The 18,565-nt window shown below is 44.6% G+C and overlaps 1 protein-coding gene across 1 annotated transcript in view; it reads right to left on the reverse strand.

Moving 5' to 3' along the window:
• Nucleotides 1-980: 980 nt before the first annotated feature.
• MFSD12 (major facilitator superfamily domain containing 12) overlaps nucleotides 981-18,565 on the reverse strand; it is a 53,898-nt gene continuing 36,313 nt past the window's right edge. Inside the window, exons 8-10 of the mRNA XM_030220082.1 lie at nucleotides 8,762-8,856; nucleotides 7,725-7,855; nucleotides 981-2,045 (exon numbers count right to left, since the gene is read on the reverse strand). Coding sequence (XP_030075942.1) covers nucleotides 1,957-2,045; nucleotides 7,725-7,855; nucleotides 8,762-8,856 — 315 coding nt within the window. The 3' untranslated portion in view covers nucleotides 981-1,956. The remainder of the gene's footprint in view (nucleotides 2,046-7,724; nucleotides 7,856-8,761; nucleotides 8,857-18,565) is intronic.

Genomic DNA, 18,565 nt, shown 5'->3' on the forward strand with positions numbered 1-18,565 from the left:
TTTTTCATGGGTGCTGCAACATTATACACCTAATCATGTGTTGAGATCAGTTATTTCACAACAATTGATTGTACCTTTAAGTCGGTTGCATTACTCCGTGACTGCTAAAACAGCGTTATCTTACGTAGGATCTATTAAGTGGAATGAATTACCATCGAGGTTGCATTTGTTGCACGATCTTGGTATTTTAAGAAGAAGGCATTTTTATTTGCACAAGCATGTTTTGGGATTTAGATAATCCTACATTGACTGAAAGGGCTGAGAGAGGAAGGTGTGTGTAAGTTTTTTTTTGTATGCTGGTATGTTTTAATGCTTTATGTATATATTTTGTTACCCACCTAGTTAATAGGTGGGTTATAAATGTAAAATAACTAAGGGCCCCTTTTTTATTGCTGCGGATTTGCCACTCGTCGAGGCCCCCTTTTACTGCAGCAGGTAAAAGGCATTTTGTTTTGTTTTAAAAGAAATGGCCATGCAGCAAGTCCCTTACCACCACAGATTTTTAAAAAATAGCACACAGAGGGGGCAGGCACTACCGCCGAGCTCCTGTAGTAGCGTCTAATTGGCATGCGCCAACGCTGCAGTTGTAAAAGGGCCCCTCAAGGATATCTTTGAATGAATCCTGAGGCTGTAATTCTTAACCAAAACTAATATAGTACTGTGTTCTGGCTTAACATCTCCCAATTATCCGGAAACCCTGTGTTTTGGACTTTTGCTACAGGCTTGAAAATGCATCCAAAACATTAAATGGCTTCCATATTAAAAAATACACAGTAACTACAGGACATCTGGTGGGTTAGCTTAGTTTTGACAAAACTTTGAGTAACTGTGTTCTAGCTTTTCAGAGCTGGAGCTTATCCTGATAACAGACTGAATATTGCCACTCTAAGTTCCAGGACGGACCAGGCTCCACCCACGCTTGCCTTTGAGTATCCCAGTCAACAGCACTTATCCAGAAAGAAGGTGCGCCTGGTATCCAGATTGAATGCTTTTGAATATGGACTCAATTTTATTTATGAATCTGCCATTTCAGTCCACTTTTGAGATGGAGCAGCTGTGAAAGGTACTGGCTTCAGTGACACACACAGGCCCAGAGCTCATTCTGAAATTCTTTTAATATAAACCTTTTCCTCTTATTCCTTGTGTACATAGCAAATCTTAAGTGCAATAACACAACTAGAAAATACAAAAGCTATTAAACTAACCATAAATACAGGAACGTCCCACATACTGGTTAAAAACACATTGCCCATCCATTTCTATGCTGTATGGAATTTTTCCCTTATTTTTTTGGTCATGATGGTGGCAACCCTGGCTGGCACATTCCTGGTCTCGGCTAGGGCCAATCTCAGCCGACATTCTATAAAATAAGATCAAGGAGAATTGTAGGGGGGGGGGGGGACACACTTAAGTCCCAAAAAGGGGTCACCAGCAGCATTAAGTCCGCAGCAGTCTTCCCATCAGCTTTTGGCTGCGTTACCTAGGCATGGCACCTGGAGAGGAAGGACCACATCTGAGGGGCCAAGCAGAGAGCCCAGGAAATGCAGTAGCCCTGGAAGAGGCCAGCTTCACTGGCCGCAGCAACACTGCTGGGGATTCCAAAGCAAGGGGATCCACACAAGGCCTAAGCCTAGCTTTTAAGGAATGTGTTTGCTTGAAATCCTGAGGTGTACCATGAAATTGCCCAGTCTCACACCAGAACATTATTAAATACATCCAACCTAGGATACACAGATTCCATGGTGTACAAGAGTACTAGCTCAGGCCTGAAAGTGATATAAAGCAAATACAAATGGAATTAGGACAAAATGAAGCTTGTGGTGTATAGTCTTGACTTTGAGATGCTCTTCTTTCTGTGCACCTAGGATGTGGTGGGGTGGGGTGTTTCGTGCAGCCCTGTCCTGAGGCTGCTACAGTTACAGTTTGATTCCAGAGGTCAAGTTCACAAAACCATGTTCAGTTTACAACCACATTCTCTTGACAGTCTGCAGAGACCTCCAAGGTGGGGGATGTCCCACATAACCTTGTTATCATGGACACGCCATCTATGGGAAGGAAGTGGAAAATTTTTTTTACACAAAATTCAGGCTCTCTCAAATATAGATATGTGCCAGGTGTGTGGATAATATATGTATGTAGAACATAAACAAGATTATAACAAAACACAACTTCATATATAAAAGAGTTAAAGCTAAAAAGCACTTTAACATACAAACAAAAATTAGGGTGGGGCAAAGAGGAAGAGTAATACCAGTTTAAGCAAGCCTACAATCTAAAAACGCAAGATAAATAATTTCATTGGAAGGGTGATGGGAGTCTGGAATTACCACCAGCAGTGGAGCAAGCAAACCAAACCATGAATGTGGAGCAGGAAAAGGCTTCTTGGATTTGCAAACCCATGTAGGGTATTATAGGGTATTAACGTTTAAGGACCCTCCTAGTTCCATGGCACACTGCAGCTCTTACAAGGCTGATCCAATTCATCTGCAACCAGCAAAGCTTTGCAGCTCTGTTGGGTAACATGCGAGAACATGCAGGCTGCAACTCTGCACCTGCCTAACCTTGTCATCAACATGAGTAATGCCCAGTGCATGTGTCATTCCTTTCATGGGATTACACAAGTGGTGGCAGAGGACATGCTGTATTGTATACTGGTATGCAGGGATTTATACAGCCAACTGCCTCATGTGAGAAGAGTCAGGACTATGAATGAATGGGTGAAGTGAAAAAAAAAAACATTAGTGAAGATTTAAAAGAGCAATTTTCTTTTTTCACTTTCACTCATTTTTAAACATGCATAATAGCGTTTTAACATGCACCAATATTATACATAGGCTAGAGAACACTGAAGCACTTTAGCACCAAGTAAATGTCACTAAAATACACATTTGTATTACTACATTTTACCCACTTGGCAAAATTAAGGGATCGGTATAAATCAGTAATCTGGTAAACACACAGCTTTCTTATACTGAAAATGGACTGTAACAGCTAAGACGTTTGCCAGACAGATAGCATTCTTACAGCTACATCAGCTCTATAGTACCTCCTGCCAGGAGAAACAGACAGCAGAAGCAGTGAGCTCCCCCTAACAGCACCTCCTGCTAATAACAGAAAATGATTTAAGCAGCTGTGGTCTTCCCAATTGGCTCCCAATTAAAGAATGTATTACCTTCAAAATCTGCACCCTGGTCCACAAAATTATCTACGGCAATGTCCCAGGATACATGACAGACCTCATAGATCTACCAACCAGAAACAGAACCGGGTCATCACGAACATACTAAACCTCCACCACCCAAACTGCAAAGGACTGAAATACATATATATAAGTACATAAGTAATGCCATACTGGGAAAAGACCAAGGGTCCATCTAGCCCAGCATCCTGTCCACGACAGCGGCCAATCCAGGCCAAGGGCACCTGGCAAGCTTCCCAAACGTACAAACATTCTATACATGTTATTCCTGGAATTTTGGATTTTTCCAAGTCCGTTTAGTAGCGGTTTATGGACTTGTCCTTTAGGAAACCGTCCAACCCCTTTTTAAACTCTGCTAAGCTAACCGCCTTCACCACTTTCTCCGGCAACGAATTCCAGAGTTTAATTACACGTTGGGTGAAGAAAAATTTTCTCCGATTTGTTTTAAATTTACTACACTGTAGTTTCATCGCATGCCCCCTAGTCCTAGTATTTTTGGAAAGCGTGAACAGAAGCTTCACATCCACCTGTTCCACTCCACTCATTATTTTATATACCTCTATCATGTCTCCCCTCAGCCGTCTCTTCTCCAAGCTGTATAGCCCTAGCCTCCTTAGTCTTTCTTCATAGGGAAGTCGTCCCATCCCCGCTATCATTTTAGTCGCCCTTCGCTGCACCTTTTCCAATTCTACTATATCTTTCATGAGATGCGGCGACCAGAATTGAACACAATACTCAAGGTGCGGTCGCACCATGGAGCGATACAACGGCATTATAACATCCTCACACCTGTTTTCCATACCTTTCCTAATAATACCCAACATTCTATTCGCTTTCTTAGCCGCAGCAGCACACTGAGCAGAAGGTTTCAGTGTGCATCCAGCTTCTCCTATATAAGCACACAACTATGGAACACACTACCAAAAGCTGTCAAAACAATCTATGACCATCTAAACTTCAGGAAATCACTAAAACTCAAAGTCCTGGATTTCAAGCGTGCTGACTTTAGTAAAATGGGGGAATCCCTAAGGAAGGAGATGATGGGCTGGGAGGAAGTACAAGAAGTGGAAGGACAGTGGTCCAGGCTGAAAGAAGCTATAAATAGGGCCACGATCCTTTATGTAAGGAAAGTAAATAAAAGCAAGAGAAAACGGAAACCAATATGGTTCTCCAATCAAGTTGCTGAGAACATAAAGGCTAAAGAGTTGGCGTTCCAGAAATACAGAAAAATTCAAGAAAAGGAACAAGGGGAGGAATACCGGATGAAACTGAAAGAAGCCAAGAGAGAGATACGTCTGGCGAAAGCGCAAGCGGAAGAACAAATGGCTAGAAATGTAAGAAGGGGTGACAAAAATTTCTTCAGGTATATTAGTGAAAGGAGAATGACTAAAAAGGGAATTGTGAGACTAAAAGATACTGCGAACCGCTATGTGAATAACAATCTTCTGAAGGCTAATGAAAACAGATCTCTTCAAGAAGGCATACCATCTTAAATACTAAATAATAACACTACACACGAGCTATACAAAACCGAAATCTTATCACATGACAGACACCACCACCCTAACCCTTATGTAAAACAGGGTCTCTCTACAGTCGATGACCTAATGTAGATTATAATGCAATTTATCACTCAGAAAACTTCATGCAATACCATAATTATTCTTCTTTACCATGTATGTACGCACATGGTATATATATATATATATATATATATATATATATATATATATATACCTTGATCTATTCCATATATGTTATGTTCCATGTATGTTATCATGTATGTATGCACCGTACGCAATAACATTTGCAATTCTGTTACCCGGAAATGGCAACCGCCATTACGGCAAATGTAAGCCACATTGAGCCTGCAAATCTGTGGGAAATGTGGGATACAAATGCTACAAATAATAATAATAATGAAGAAAAAGCAAATTTGCTAAATAGATACTTTTGTTCTGTTTTCACAGAAGAAAATCCTGGAGAAGGACTGCGATGGACTGGAAAAAGTACAAATGAGAATGAAGTGGATAGAGCACCGTTCACGGAAGAGAGTGTGTATGAACAACTTGAAAAGCTAAAGGTGGACAAAGCCATGGGACCAGACGGGATCCACCCCAGGATATTGAGGGAGCTCAGAGAGGTTCTAGCGGATCCTCTTAAAGATTTGTTTAGTATATCCTTGCAGACGGGAGAGGATCCGAGGGATTGGAGAACGGCGGTTGTGGTCCTTCTTCACAAAAGTGGTGATAGGGAAGAAGCTGGAAACTACAGGCCGGTAAGCCTCACTTCAGTTATTGGAAAAGTAATGGAAGCGATGCTGAAGGAAAGGATAGTGAATTTCCTGGAAGACAATAAGTTGCAAGATCCCAGACAACATTGTTTTACCAAAGGGAAATCGTGCCAAACGAATCTCATTGAATTCTTTGATTGGGTGACAGGAGAATTGAATCAGGGACGAGCTATAGACGTAATCTACTTAGATTTCAGCAAAGCTTTTGACATGGTTCCCCACAGGAGGCTCTTAGGATGGGCTGAAGATAGGACCCGAAGTGGTGAACTGGTTGACGGACAGACGCCAGAGGGTGGTGGTTAATGGAATTTGCTCGGAGGAGGGAAAGGTAAGTAGTGGAGTGCCTCAAGGATCGGTGCTGGGGCCGATTCTGTTCAATATATTTGTGAGTGAAATTGCCAAAGGGTTAGAAGGTAAAGTTTGCCTATTTGCGGATGATACTAAGATCTGTAACAGAGTGGACACCCGGGAGGGAGTGGAAAACATGAAAAAGGATCTGAGGAAGCTAGAAGAATGGTCTAAGGCCCTGATGGCGAACCTATGACATGTGTGTCAGCACTGAGACGAGTAGCCATTTTCAATGACACGCGGCGCCGCCGCAGTGTGGTCCGCCCTCCCTCCTCGCTCCCGGAAACTAACCTTAAAGCCTCCTTTCACGTCGCAGCAAGCAGCAGCAGGGCAGGCCACTCCTTCCTTCCGTGTCCCGCCCTCGCCTGACGTAACGTCCGCGAGGGCGGAGCACAGAAGGAAGGAGGAGAGGTCTGCCCTGCTGCTGCTTGCTGCGACGTGAAAGGAGGCTTTAAGGTTAGTTCTGGGCCCGGTAGCGGGTGGAGGGGGGGCCCAGCGACCTCGAGTGGGCAGCGATTTTTCTCGAAGTGACACACCACTCGAGTTATGCTCGGTTTTTTGGCGAATTTTGACACACCAAGCTCAAAAGGTTGCCCATCACTGGTCTAAGGTTTGGCAATTAAAATTCAATGCAAAGAAATGCAAAGTGATGCACTTAGGGAATAGAAATCCACGGGAGACGTATGTGTTAGGCGGTGAGAGTCTGATAGCTACGGACGGGGAGAGGGATCTTGGGGTGATAGTATCTGAGGATTTGAAGGCGACGAAACAGTGTGACAAGGCGATGGCCACAGCTAGAAGGTTGTTAGGCATCTTCTGCTGGTCACACCTCTCTATACAGCCTATAAGTCGTTGGTGAGGCCCCACCTGGAGTATTGTGTTCAGTTTTGGAGGTCGTATCTTGCTAAGGATGTAAAAAGAATTGAAGTGGTGCAAAGAAAAGCTACGAGAATGGTATGGGATTTGCGTTACAAGACGTATGAGGAGAGACTTGCTGACCTAAACATGTATACTCTGGAGGAAAGGAGAAACAGGGGTGATATGATACAGACGTTCAAATATTTGAAAGGTATTAATCCGCAAATTAACCTTTTCCGGAGATGCGAAGGCGGTAGAACGAGAGGACATGGAATGAGATTGAAGGGGGGCAGACTCAAGAAAAATGTCAGGCAGTAGTGGATGCTTGGAATACCCTCCCGCGAGAGGTGGTGGAAAAGAAAACGGTAACAGAATTCAAACATGCGTGGGATAAACATAAAGGAATCCTGTTCAGAAGGAATGGATCCTCAGGAGCTTAGCCGAGATTGGGTGGCAGAGCCGGTGGTGGGGAGGCGGGGATAGTGCTAGGCAGACTTATACGGTCTGTGCCAGAGCCGGTGGTGGGAGGCGGGGCTGGTGGTTGGGAGGCCTGAAGAGGACAGGTACAAATCAAGGGATACACAAAAAGTAGCACATATGAGTTTATCTTGTTGGGCAGACTGGATGGACCGTGCAGGTCTTTTTCTGCCATCATCTACTATCTTACTAAAAACCCACCTGTTCAAAAAAAGGCATACCTTACTGATCCAACATAAATACCTATATTCTGCAACACAGTATAACCAACGATCGTACTGGACATTATATAATCTTCCCTCTCTTCGAACCCCTTTGTGCCTGACTCTAATGTACCCTATTCGACCACATCACCTGTATTCGTTTCTCTGCCGGACTGGCTAGCGCCTTACAGCACTATGTAAGCCACATTGAGCCTGCAAATAGGTGGGAAAATGTGGGATACAAATGTAACAAACTTAGACAAAATCAAAATATTTATTCACGCAACAATCTCGTTGTTTGACACCTCAAAACAAGCACCACAAACATTCAGAATTGTTTACTTACTGAATCGGACTCTGATAGGCCAGATCATTATGCAGCATAGGATGAGTACGGCTGCAATGGCTACACCTCCCGTCACGATCACCATCGTCCAATGGTAGAATTCAACACAAGCGGGACAGCAGAGCTGTGTCCTGGTAGAGAATGGAGGTGAGATTGAAGTCATGGAGATTAAGACCAGCAGAAACCTCAGAGTCTTACCACTCTTTCACCCTCCCTACAAAGGTTCAGTTACACTAGACAGCACAGGGGAGGAGAGAAAAGCACAAACTGGAACAATGTCTGACATTTCCAGCTGTAAACTGGACCACAGCTCAGTTAAGAGAGAGAGAATGCCCGACCTAAAAACTATAACAACTTTTTTATGTTGGTTTTCTTGGATTAAGCTCACACCTTTTCAACAGTAGCTCAAGGCAAGAAACATTAAAGGTACAGCGTTCCCTGTCCCCAGAGGGCTTACAATCTAGTTTTGTACCTCAGGCACTGGAGGGTGAAGCAATTTACGCTATGTCATAGAGAGCAGCAGTGGGATTTGAACCCTGGCTCAACTGGTTTTCTGCCTGCTGCTTTTAACAACTCTTGACAAGTAGCCCATTACTTGTACTATATTTTGTATATAATTGCGCCATATTTTTAAATCTTTGGTCTGCAACCAGCTCAAAAATGTGAATTTTTTTTAAAGTGTATATATTATCTATGGAAGTCCTGAACATGGCTAACTTTATTGAGTGAAAAGTATGTTCCAAAACCAGAACATTAACAGATTTAAGTGTAACCTCAGCAAATCTTTTGTCATGGAAAGTCTGGTGAGGACAAAATACTGGAATTCAAGAACACATGGGACAGGCGCAGAGGATTAGTAAGAACAGGAGTGGGCAATTGCTGAGTGGGTGGATTTTGAGGGTGATTATCTGCCATCATATCCTAAGTCTCAACCCAGACAAAACTCATTAAGTTCTGAACTTGCTTCTCTCACCTATAGAGGGCCCTGGAGGCAGCCATAGGAAGGAAAGCAAACTGAGGTTCTGTGTAATACTTACTGACACGGGTGCAAACTCTGGATCACCACCACTGCTAGTCCGTTGGCCACCTTGTCCGTGAAACTCATGGCTCCATACACAAAGGCTGCACTTTGCTGCAAATTAACCAACATAAGATAAAAACTGTCATATTGAGTCATATCAAGAAGTCCAACAAGCCCTGAATACCCCATTTCCAACAGTGGCCAATCCAAAACACATACATTTATGATCACAACTACCATTCAAGAGCCCAAAAATGTAGCTCCAATCCATGCTCCTCACCCCCAGGGATAAACTGTGGCTTTCTCCTAAGTTCACCTTAACAATGGCTTATGAATGTTTCCTCAAGGAACTTGTCAAACCTTTAAGCTCAGCTAATCTAACTGCATTTACCAACAGGATGCTAGGAATTATTAGGAAAGGGATGGTGAATAAGACCAAAAATACTATAATGCCTCTTTAGATTGTAAGCTCTTTGAGCAGGGACTGTCTCTCTATGTCAAGTGTTCAGCGCTGCGTGCGGTTGGTAGCGCTATATAAATGTTAGTAGTAGTAGTATCGCTCCATAGTGCGACCGCACCTTGAGTACTGTGTTCAGTTCTGGTCACCATATCTCAAAAAAAGATATAGTGTAATTAGAAAAGGTTCAAAGAAGAGCAACCAAAATGATAAAGGGGATGGAACTCCTCTCGTATAAGGAAAGACTAAAGAGGTTAGGGCTCTTCAGCTTGGAAAAGAGATGGATGAGGGGAGATATGATCGAGGTCTACAAAATCCTGAGTGGTGTACAAGTAGAAGTAAAATCGATTTTTCACTCGTACTAAAAGTACAAAGACTAGGGGACACTCAAAGAAGTTACATAGAAAATAGGAGGAAATAGTTTTTCACTCAATGAATAGTTAAGCTCTGGAACTCTTTGCTGGAGGATATGGTAACTCCTCCCCCCAACACCAATAAAATGTCCCTGGTGGCCCAGTGGACAACCCTACCCCTACCCACCCTGGTGACCTAGAGCCCCCCAATCTCCCCCCCCCACCCCCGCCAAGGGGCTGAAGGTCTGGTGTACCTCTAGCTCCCCTGTGACAAAACAGTGGGTTTTAAGCCTGTAAACTGTATTATTTCTTGTAGTTTGTCCAGCAGGTGGTGCATGTTTATGTTTAAAGCTCTACAGAGAAAGACTGTTCCTTCTTTAGCTAACTTCTGTGTGCTAACCTGCAGTGATGTGGCCAGCTACTTTTAAAACTTGTTGTTCTGGGATCTGATTGGCCCAAGAGCTCAATTCATCTAGAATGTACTGGCTTTTTTCTCTAGTCTTAGCCAGGGAGAAAAGAGAGAAGATCTCTTTGATGAGGTCCTGTGAAAAGTTATATTTCATAACTTGTGAGTAGCCATATGTCCTGATCTCCCCAGGTACTATTTAGATAAACAAATGTTTAGATGTCACTGGTGATAGTTTGAGAGCGGAAGACTCGCCCAGAGGCGGTCGGGACCCAGTCAGTGGGAGGAGGGTGCTAGTGTAGAAGGTGCAGATGGACCTGAGCTGTGTTGGGGACAGACCCTCTAAGTGGCCATGGGGTAATTCCCGAGCAGGTGGCTAGGCATTTTGTGACACCCCCGACATACACACACACAAAAAATGTCCCTGGTGGCCCAGTGGGCAACCCTACCCCTACCCCCCCCCCCCGTAAAGATACGAGGGAGAAGCACTCTCTCTTTCTGGGGCACTGCCTTCAAAATGGCAGCACCCTGTATAGTACATCCTGGGATGAACTGGGCAGGGCTTCAATACCATATAAGAGAATTTCCCTTATATGGTATTAAAGCACCACCCAATGCATCCCAGGATGTACTGGGCAAGGTGCTGCCATTTTGAAGACAGCGCCCCAGGAAGAGGGAGTGCTACTCCCTCGTACCTTTACAGGGGTTTAGGGGTAAGGTTGCCCACTGGGCGGACTTTTTTTTTTTAGTGTAGGGGGAGGAGTTAGGGGGGGCTAGAGGTCCACCAGACCTCCAGCCCCTTGTGGATCTGCAGGGGGGGAGGTAGACCCTCCTGTTTTGACAGGTCTGGCCTTTTTTTTTTGTGAGCCCTGGACCTGTCAAACAATTTCTGCAGGAAGATTGTGAATTGGGTGCAAACACAGGCACAGACCTCCTGCAGAAGTCCCACCATGATCAGAAATAATAGTGCTCATAAATTTGAATGCTACTAGTTTTAATCATCGGGGCTTTAAATTCCCCATGCTATTCGGAACAGTGCGGGGAATTTGATCATTGGCCCCTTGGATCTGCACACTTTCCTTGCACCCAGAGCCAGCAGAAACTAGGCTGCCCTCAATTTCTCTCTTAGAAAGTGTCAGAGCTTGTGTTAATTTCTGGTCTCTGCTCCTGGGGCGATGCTTCATCTGATGCTTTTCTGAAAGACTGTTCTTCCTCAGACAGAAAAATGAGGAAGAATCTCTTTGAATTCCAACATAGTAACAAACATGTGGTTAGGGTGGTGGACTTTGGTCCTGGGGAACTGAGTTCGATTCCCGGCACAGGCAGCTCCTTGTGACTCTGGGCAAGTCACTTAACCCTCCATTGCCTGCCGCATTGAGCCTGCCATGAATGGGAAAGCGCGGGGTACAAATATAACAAAAATAAAATGTGCTGTGTAATTAAAAAAAAGAGGAAGGTCAAATGCCTATATAGAATTTAGCTTCTTTCAAACTGTTGCCACCAGGCTGCAGAGAAACAGAGACTGTGTGGGGGGGGGGGGGGGGGGGGGGGGGGGGAAAGCCCACCCCCCCAAAAAAAATTATAAAGCAGCAAAAACAGGAAAAAAATTAAAAAAAAAAAAATAGAGAACTTTATGTTTAAATCATTTTTATTAGCAATAACAGATATAACATATGTTCTTTCAGAATGTACATAAATTGGCAGTCATCATACAATTAGATCAATGCATTTTCCATTATACATTTCCCCATATGACCATATGCCCCTTTATAACCGTCTAACTTCCCTACCCTTCCTTAACTGCCCACCCATCCCTCCCTGCCCTTCCCCTATCCCTCAAGTTCTGGGATATACTCAGTTAGTTACTCTAAAGGTTACTAGTATTAGAAGTTCAACAAGTGACTCCTAGAAGCAGAGGGTAATGTCTCTAAGAATGGTCTCCATCTCTTTAAGAATTGTTGCAAGTCAGGCTCAGGCTTACCCTGACACATCTGTCTTTCCAAACGCATCAAAGTCACCATTTGCATTCTCCACTTCTGTGTTGAGGGCCCATCAGGAGAGAGCCAATCTGTAAGAATAGTTGCCTTTGCTACGACAGTTGCTCGTTTCACAAAGGCTACGCATCCCCCTGGGACTGGGGAACTCAGTGCAGGCTTACCAAACAACAGCAACGGAGAATAACACCAGACTGTGACCCACAGTTTAGAGATCTGTTCCAAAATACTCTTCCAGAATTTCTCCACACGTACACAGCGCCAAAACATATGTCCCAAAGTCGCTCCCTCTCTCCCACATTTGGGGCATGCCCTGTCTGGGGAAGCTCCCATATGGAACGCTCGTCGTGGGGGAATATGAAGTCTAAGGGCAAATCGGTACTGCATCTCCCAATGTGCCGACAGCGGAGAAGTTCTGTGAATGGTCAAGACATGATTTTTGAACGTTTCGGGCGTAACAGCCACTTTCAGATCTTTCTCCCATTCTCTGGCCTATTTTGCGTATGCCAGCTCCAATTTGTTATCTTTAATATGCCTGTGGTGGTACGTCAAAGGCACTTTCTGTTGGGAGTTAAGTGAAAACGCCTCCGCTATCTCCACTTGTACATCTTCCGCTAGGTCTTCCCATTCCAGGCTAGACACATAGTGTTGAAGTTGCCAATAGTGGAAGTAGTCTCCCGGAGTTAACATTTTTAGCCTTTGAAGTTCTGCGAAGGTTTTTAGTCTCCCTTCCTCAGTAAGTATCTGTTGTAAGTAAATTATTCCTTGCCCTTCCCATCGCTTGAACACGGCATATAAATCTCCAGGTGGAAAGTCCAGATTCCCTCTCAATGGCAAATACGGAGTAGTTTTATGGGAGAAATGATGCATATTGCAAATCCACTTCCATGCTTTTTGCGCAGTTTGTAAGATGTTAGAGAACTTCAAAACAGGGGAAGCACCTCTGTCCAAGCCATGCAAGGCACTGCTAAAATGAAGGGGGTTAAATAAGTTTTTCTCCATTTGGGTTGCCGAAAAATCCTTAGTATTGCGAAACCAGTCATTAATATGTCTCATTGCACATGCTACCGTCATATGCCGCATGCTTAGCAAACCCAATCCCCCATACTCCTTTGGTATCTGCATCACTTCCAATGACAATCTTGGTCTTTTTCCCCGCCATAAGTACCTTCTTAACATTACATTCAATTGCTTCTCATCTTTATTAGAAAGATACAATGGTAAAACCTGAAAGACATACAACCAGCGTGGAACTATCATCATATTGTATAACGCTATGCGTCCCATGAGAGAGAGAGGTAGCCCCTGCCATTGACCCAGCCTTATTGCCGTTTCAGACATCAGTTTTTGAATGTTCAAGCCATAAAGCTGGGACATGTCACTCGGGATCTGCACCCCCAGGTACTTAATGGCCCCATCTGCTCTGCGTAATAGGAACTTAAACCCCTCTGTGCCATCGGGTCCAGATTGAATGTGCATGATACGGGATTTCTCTAGGTTAACTTTGAATCCCGAGAGCGTACCAAAGTGAGAGACCCTATCTATCAGCACCTTGAGGGACGTAGCCGGTCTAGTGGTCACTATCAGTATGTCGTCCGCAAACGCTAAGGCTTTCACCGTCTCTCCCCCTACCTCCACTCCAGCTATTTCCCTTTCCCTTCTTAGACTCCTCAACAGGGGTTCTATCGAGAGAAGAAACAGGGCCGGAGACAATGGACAGCCCTGCCTCGTACCCCTCGCTATGGGAAATTGAGTTGTTCTTGCGCCATTAATCAGTACTGCAGCTGTGGGGTTTGAGTATAGTGATTGGATCGCCTGGTACGCCCATCCCTTAACACCCATATGCTGTAACACTGCGAACATATACTCCCATCCCACTCTGTCGAACGCCTTTTCGGCATCCAGACTCACCAATATTGCCTCCCTATCTGCACAACAGCATTGCCCCATTGCCAAAAGTAGACGCCTCACATTTACTACAGCATGTCTGTTGCGTACAAAGCCCACTTGTTCTGGTTCTATTAAATTCGGTAGCAAGCTCTGTACTCTATTTGCTAATAGTTTCGCCAAAATTTTTGTATCTACATTGATTAGTGAGATGGGCCTATAAGAATCTGCCTGTGTTTCCTTTCTTCCTGGTTTCAAAAGCAACGTAATTAACGCTTCATTAGCATGGGCTGGGAATTCTCCAAGTTCCACCACCTCCTCATAGTATGATAGCAGCGGCCCTATTATTGACGGACCTAGGAGTTGATAAAATTCACTGGGGAACCCATCGGGCCCCGGGGCTGAATGAGTAGGAAGGGCCTTAATTGTCTCCTGCATTTCTTTCCTGGTTATTGGCTTATTAAGCTCGTCTAGCTCTGTCTCATTTAGCCTAGCCAGACATGTACGCTCTAAATACTGATTAATGGTGCTCGCGGTGTGGGGTAATGGTGCCGAATACAGGTCTTGGTAGAAGTCGTGGAATACCTTCGCTACCTTCTCTTTTTGGTTTTGAATGTGGCCCTCTTTGTCTTTAACTGCCATAATTGCTCTATTTCCTCCCCAGGTTTTAATTACGCGTGCCAACAAGGCCCCTGCCTTGTTCCCAAAGCGCTGTAGCCGATATTTTCTATACACTAACGCCTTGGAGGCTCTCTCGTGGAGAAGGGTGTTCAATGCTATTCTTGCTGACTGCATTTGCTCTTTAAAGTAAGAGTTAGGAGTGCTAATATACCTGCGTTTTGCTTTTTGGAATCTTTTTTCTAGATTGGTGATCGCCCTAGTAATTTGTCGCTCCCGTTTAGCTGTGTAGGCTATGATTGCCCCTCGTAAAACTGCTTTAGCTGCATGCCAGAACAGGGATGGCTGATTTTTGTGGGCTGCATTAAATTTCACATATTCCTCCCAACTTTCTTGAATGTTTCGTATGAATTCCTTGTCAGCAGCTAAGTATGATGGAAAACGCCAACCCGCTCCACCTCGAGATGTTTCTGGGTCAATCAAGTCTATCCATGTCATCGCATGGTCGGAGACCTCTTCAGGTCCAATCACTGCTTCTACCACCTTATGAAACAAGCGTTGGTCTACAAGGATATAATCTATCCGGGACCAACTACCATGCGCCCGCGACAAGTGAGTGTAATCTCGCGAGTCCGGGTGTAGGGTCCGCCACGCGTCCACCAAATTTAGTGATTGCATGAACTGCGGGAGGGCTCTCGATCTTGTTCCCCCCCTGCTAGCCCGTCTAGGTGTTGAGCAATCTAATATTGGATCTGCTACTAGATTAAAATCTCCCATTATAAGCAGTGGGACAGCTCTATGGGGGATACAGCGCTGAATCACCTGATCATAAAATGATTTGTCAAATAAGTTTGGCCCATACATTGCCACTATCAAATATTCTCGGTGTTGAAGCCACAAATGAACCATCAAGAATCTCCCCTGGGGATCTCTCTCTATGACTTCTGATTTGGCTGCTAGTCCCTTACGAATCAAGATGGCCACTCCTCTACTTCTCCCCTCTGCAGGATCCGCATGCACTTCGCCTACCCATGCACGCTTCAATTTCGGATGCTCCTCTGCGGTAAGGCAGGTTTCCTGTAAGCAAGCCACATCCGCTCTGTGCTTTTTAAGGGCCGTTAAAATTTTTGTTCTTTTAATTGGGGAGGAAATACCTCCCACGTTCCATGTAAGGAACCGGACCGAGTTACCCTTAGTCATTACTATGGCCAGTTGTCATATAGCGGTGAAATTTCCTTGGTATACGGAACTCTGGGGCCCAGCTCCACCCGTGTCCCTTTCTGTCTATCCAATTAGCTCCTACGTCATGTTCTATTAACCTTTCCCCCTTTTTATATCCAGCATTTTGTCGCTCTCTAGAGTCATCCCAGAAACCTTTTCGGGGTATTTCCCCTCCCTCTGCCCCATCTCTCTCACCACCCTTCCCTTCAACCACCCTCCCTCCCTTCCCCTCCCCTCTATCTTATCTCCAACCTTACACTCCCCTCTCCTATCCTAGATCGGGGTGTGCAGAGTCAACGATGGTGGGACTGTGAATTGCCTCATACGCTACTTACAGTTTATTACTAAGCTATTCAACCAACATTTTGCCGTCCAACTGGGACTTAACTTTTGGTAGACAGGGTGCTCTAACTCCTGTAGCTTAATGTTATGAGATTCGAACTATCAGTTCATCCCTGTTCCGAGTTTTTGCAATCCTGGCCTTGGAGTGCTTTCTGGGCTTCCGCAGGAGAGTTGAAGATTCTCCAGGAGCCATCCATATGGATTTTTAACTGTGCAGGGTAGAGCAGTAAAAACCGCTGGTTCTTCTCTGTAAGCTGCTTGCAGATTGGAATAAAAGCTTTCCTGCGTTCCTGCAGAGCTTGGGAATAATCCTGGAACACTGATATTAGCTCCATCCAAGTTTAGGGAGTCCCATTTTAAACGCGGAGACAGAACTTTATAAAAAGTGGGGGGGAAATGTTCCTTTAGTTCTAAAAATGGAGTCTGGCACCTCCAGATAATCTTAATTTTATTTTTTTAAAATCTTATCCTATGTGGTAACATTAAAGGTCCCTTCTGCGACCATCCTAGGTCTGCATTCTATAAACTCACTGGAGTTTAAAGCTTGCTTAAGGGGATGCCACAGTGACTTCCCCCATCCCCACTCCAGGCTGGTTTAAAATTTCAGTAGGATTAGGAAAAGGATTTGCAGTTTTACAGTGTGCATGATAAAATGCATCATCTGTTCTCCACAAATCAGGTTAGCCATGGCATTTGTTTCAGTAATAACCACATCCGATTAAGCTCATAAAACAATTACAATTGAGTAGTAAAACTTTAGAAGTGTCACTCTGAAGCTGTGTAAGCTAAAAAGGGCAATTCTTTACCAAGAGAGAGTCCACGTTAGAATCTATGGTTTCTGAATGAATGTTTCTGCATGTCACCTTCCTACAACTACCATCCCTCTAACCTGCAGTATACTTTCACTAGATCTGCCAGTTTGTGGAAGCAGCAGCCTTCAGTGACCTCTACTGGGCAGAAAAGTACCCACAGCACCAACTTTTAAAAACCAGTAAGAGTAATTTAAAAGTAATTCGATGAGTAACAGGGAGCCAATGGGATGCCTTCAAAAATAGTATTGTGTGATCAAATTTTTTAGCTTTATGGATTATTCGAATGGCCGATATAAATGCTTACACTACTACTACTATTATTTAACATTTCTATAGCGCTACAAGGCATACACAGCGTTGTAGACCATACACAAAAACAGACAATCCCTGCTCAAAGAGCTTACAATCTAGATAAGACAGGTAAACAGACAGAACAATTAAGGGTAAGGGAATAAAGAGGTGAGGATAAAGGACAGGGCAAGTGAGTAGAGGTTAGGAGTCAAAAGCAGTGGTAAAGAGGTGGGCTTTAAGTTTGGACTTGAAGATGGCCAAAGACAGGGCTAGGCGAACAGGCTCTGGAAGTCTATTCCAGGCGTTAGGTGCAGCAAGACAAAAGGAACGGAGTCTAGAATTAGCAGTAGAGAAGAAGGGGACGGATAAGAGAGATTTATCTACAGAACGGAGGAGTACCCGAGGAGGGGCGTAAGGAGAGGCGAGAGTGGAGAGGTACTGGGGAGCAGCAGAGTGAATACACTTATAGGTCAATAAGAGAAGTTTAAACTGAATACGGAAACGGATAGGGAGCCAGTGAAGTGACTTAAGGAGGGGGCTAATGTGTGCATAGTGACTTTGGCAGAAAATGAGTCGCGCAGCAGAGTTTTGGACTGATTGAAGAGGAGAGAGATGGCTGAGAGGGAGGCCGGTGAGAAGCAGGTTACAATAATCAAGACGAGAGGTGATAAGAGTGTGGATAAGGGTTCTGGCAGAATGCTCAGAGATGAAAGGATGGATTTTGCTAATGCTATAGAGAAAGAAATGACAGGTTTTGGCAATCTGTTGAATATGAGTAGAGAAGGGGAGAGAGAAGTCAAAGATGACCCCAAGGTTTCGAGCTGATGAGACAGGTAGAATGAGAGTACCAACCAGGGGCGTAGCCAGACAACAGATTTTGGGTGGGCCTAGGCAAGAATTGGGTGGGCACCAAGTGTTCTCCCCCCCCCCAAATAAATATCAGCTGGTGGGAAAATGCTTCTTTCCACCTTGGCAGCAGAATGCACTGAAAACTGAGCATGCGCAGGTGCCGATGTTGTGGAGAGTAGCGTTTTCATTACCATCAGGGGGGAAATCTTCAGCTGGTGGAGCTTGGGATTCCCACCAGTTACCACTAAACATGTGCTACTGTTGGGTGGTCCTCAGCCATAAATGGGTGGGCACTGGCCCACCCAAGCCCACCTGTGGCTACGCCACTGGTACCATCCACAGGAACAGAGAAAGGGGGAGAGGAGAGGTAGGTTTAGGGGGAAAGATGAGAAGCTCGGTTTTGGCCATGTTAAGTTTTACATGACGTTAGGACATCCAGGCAGCGATATCAGATAGGCAGGCTGAAACCTTGGTCTGGATGCTGGTTGAAATTTCAGGGGTAGAGAGGTAAATTTGGGAGTCGTCAGCATAGAGATGGTTTTGAAAGCCATGGGATGATATCAGAGAGCCAAGGGAAGAAGTGTAGATGG

The sequence above is a fragment of the Microcaecilia unicolor genome, chromosome 11, assembly GCF_901765095.1.
Source record: "Microcaecilia unicolor chromosome 11, aMicUni1.1, whole genome shotgun sequence".
NCBI classification, from domain to species: domain Eukaryota; kingdom Metazoa; phylum Chordata; class Amphibia; order Gymnophiona; family Siphonopidae; genus Microcaecilia; species Microcaecilia unicolor.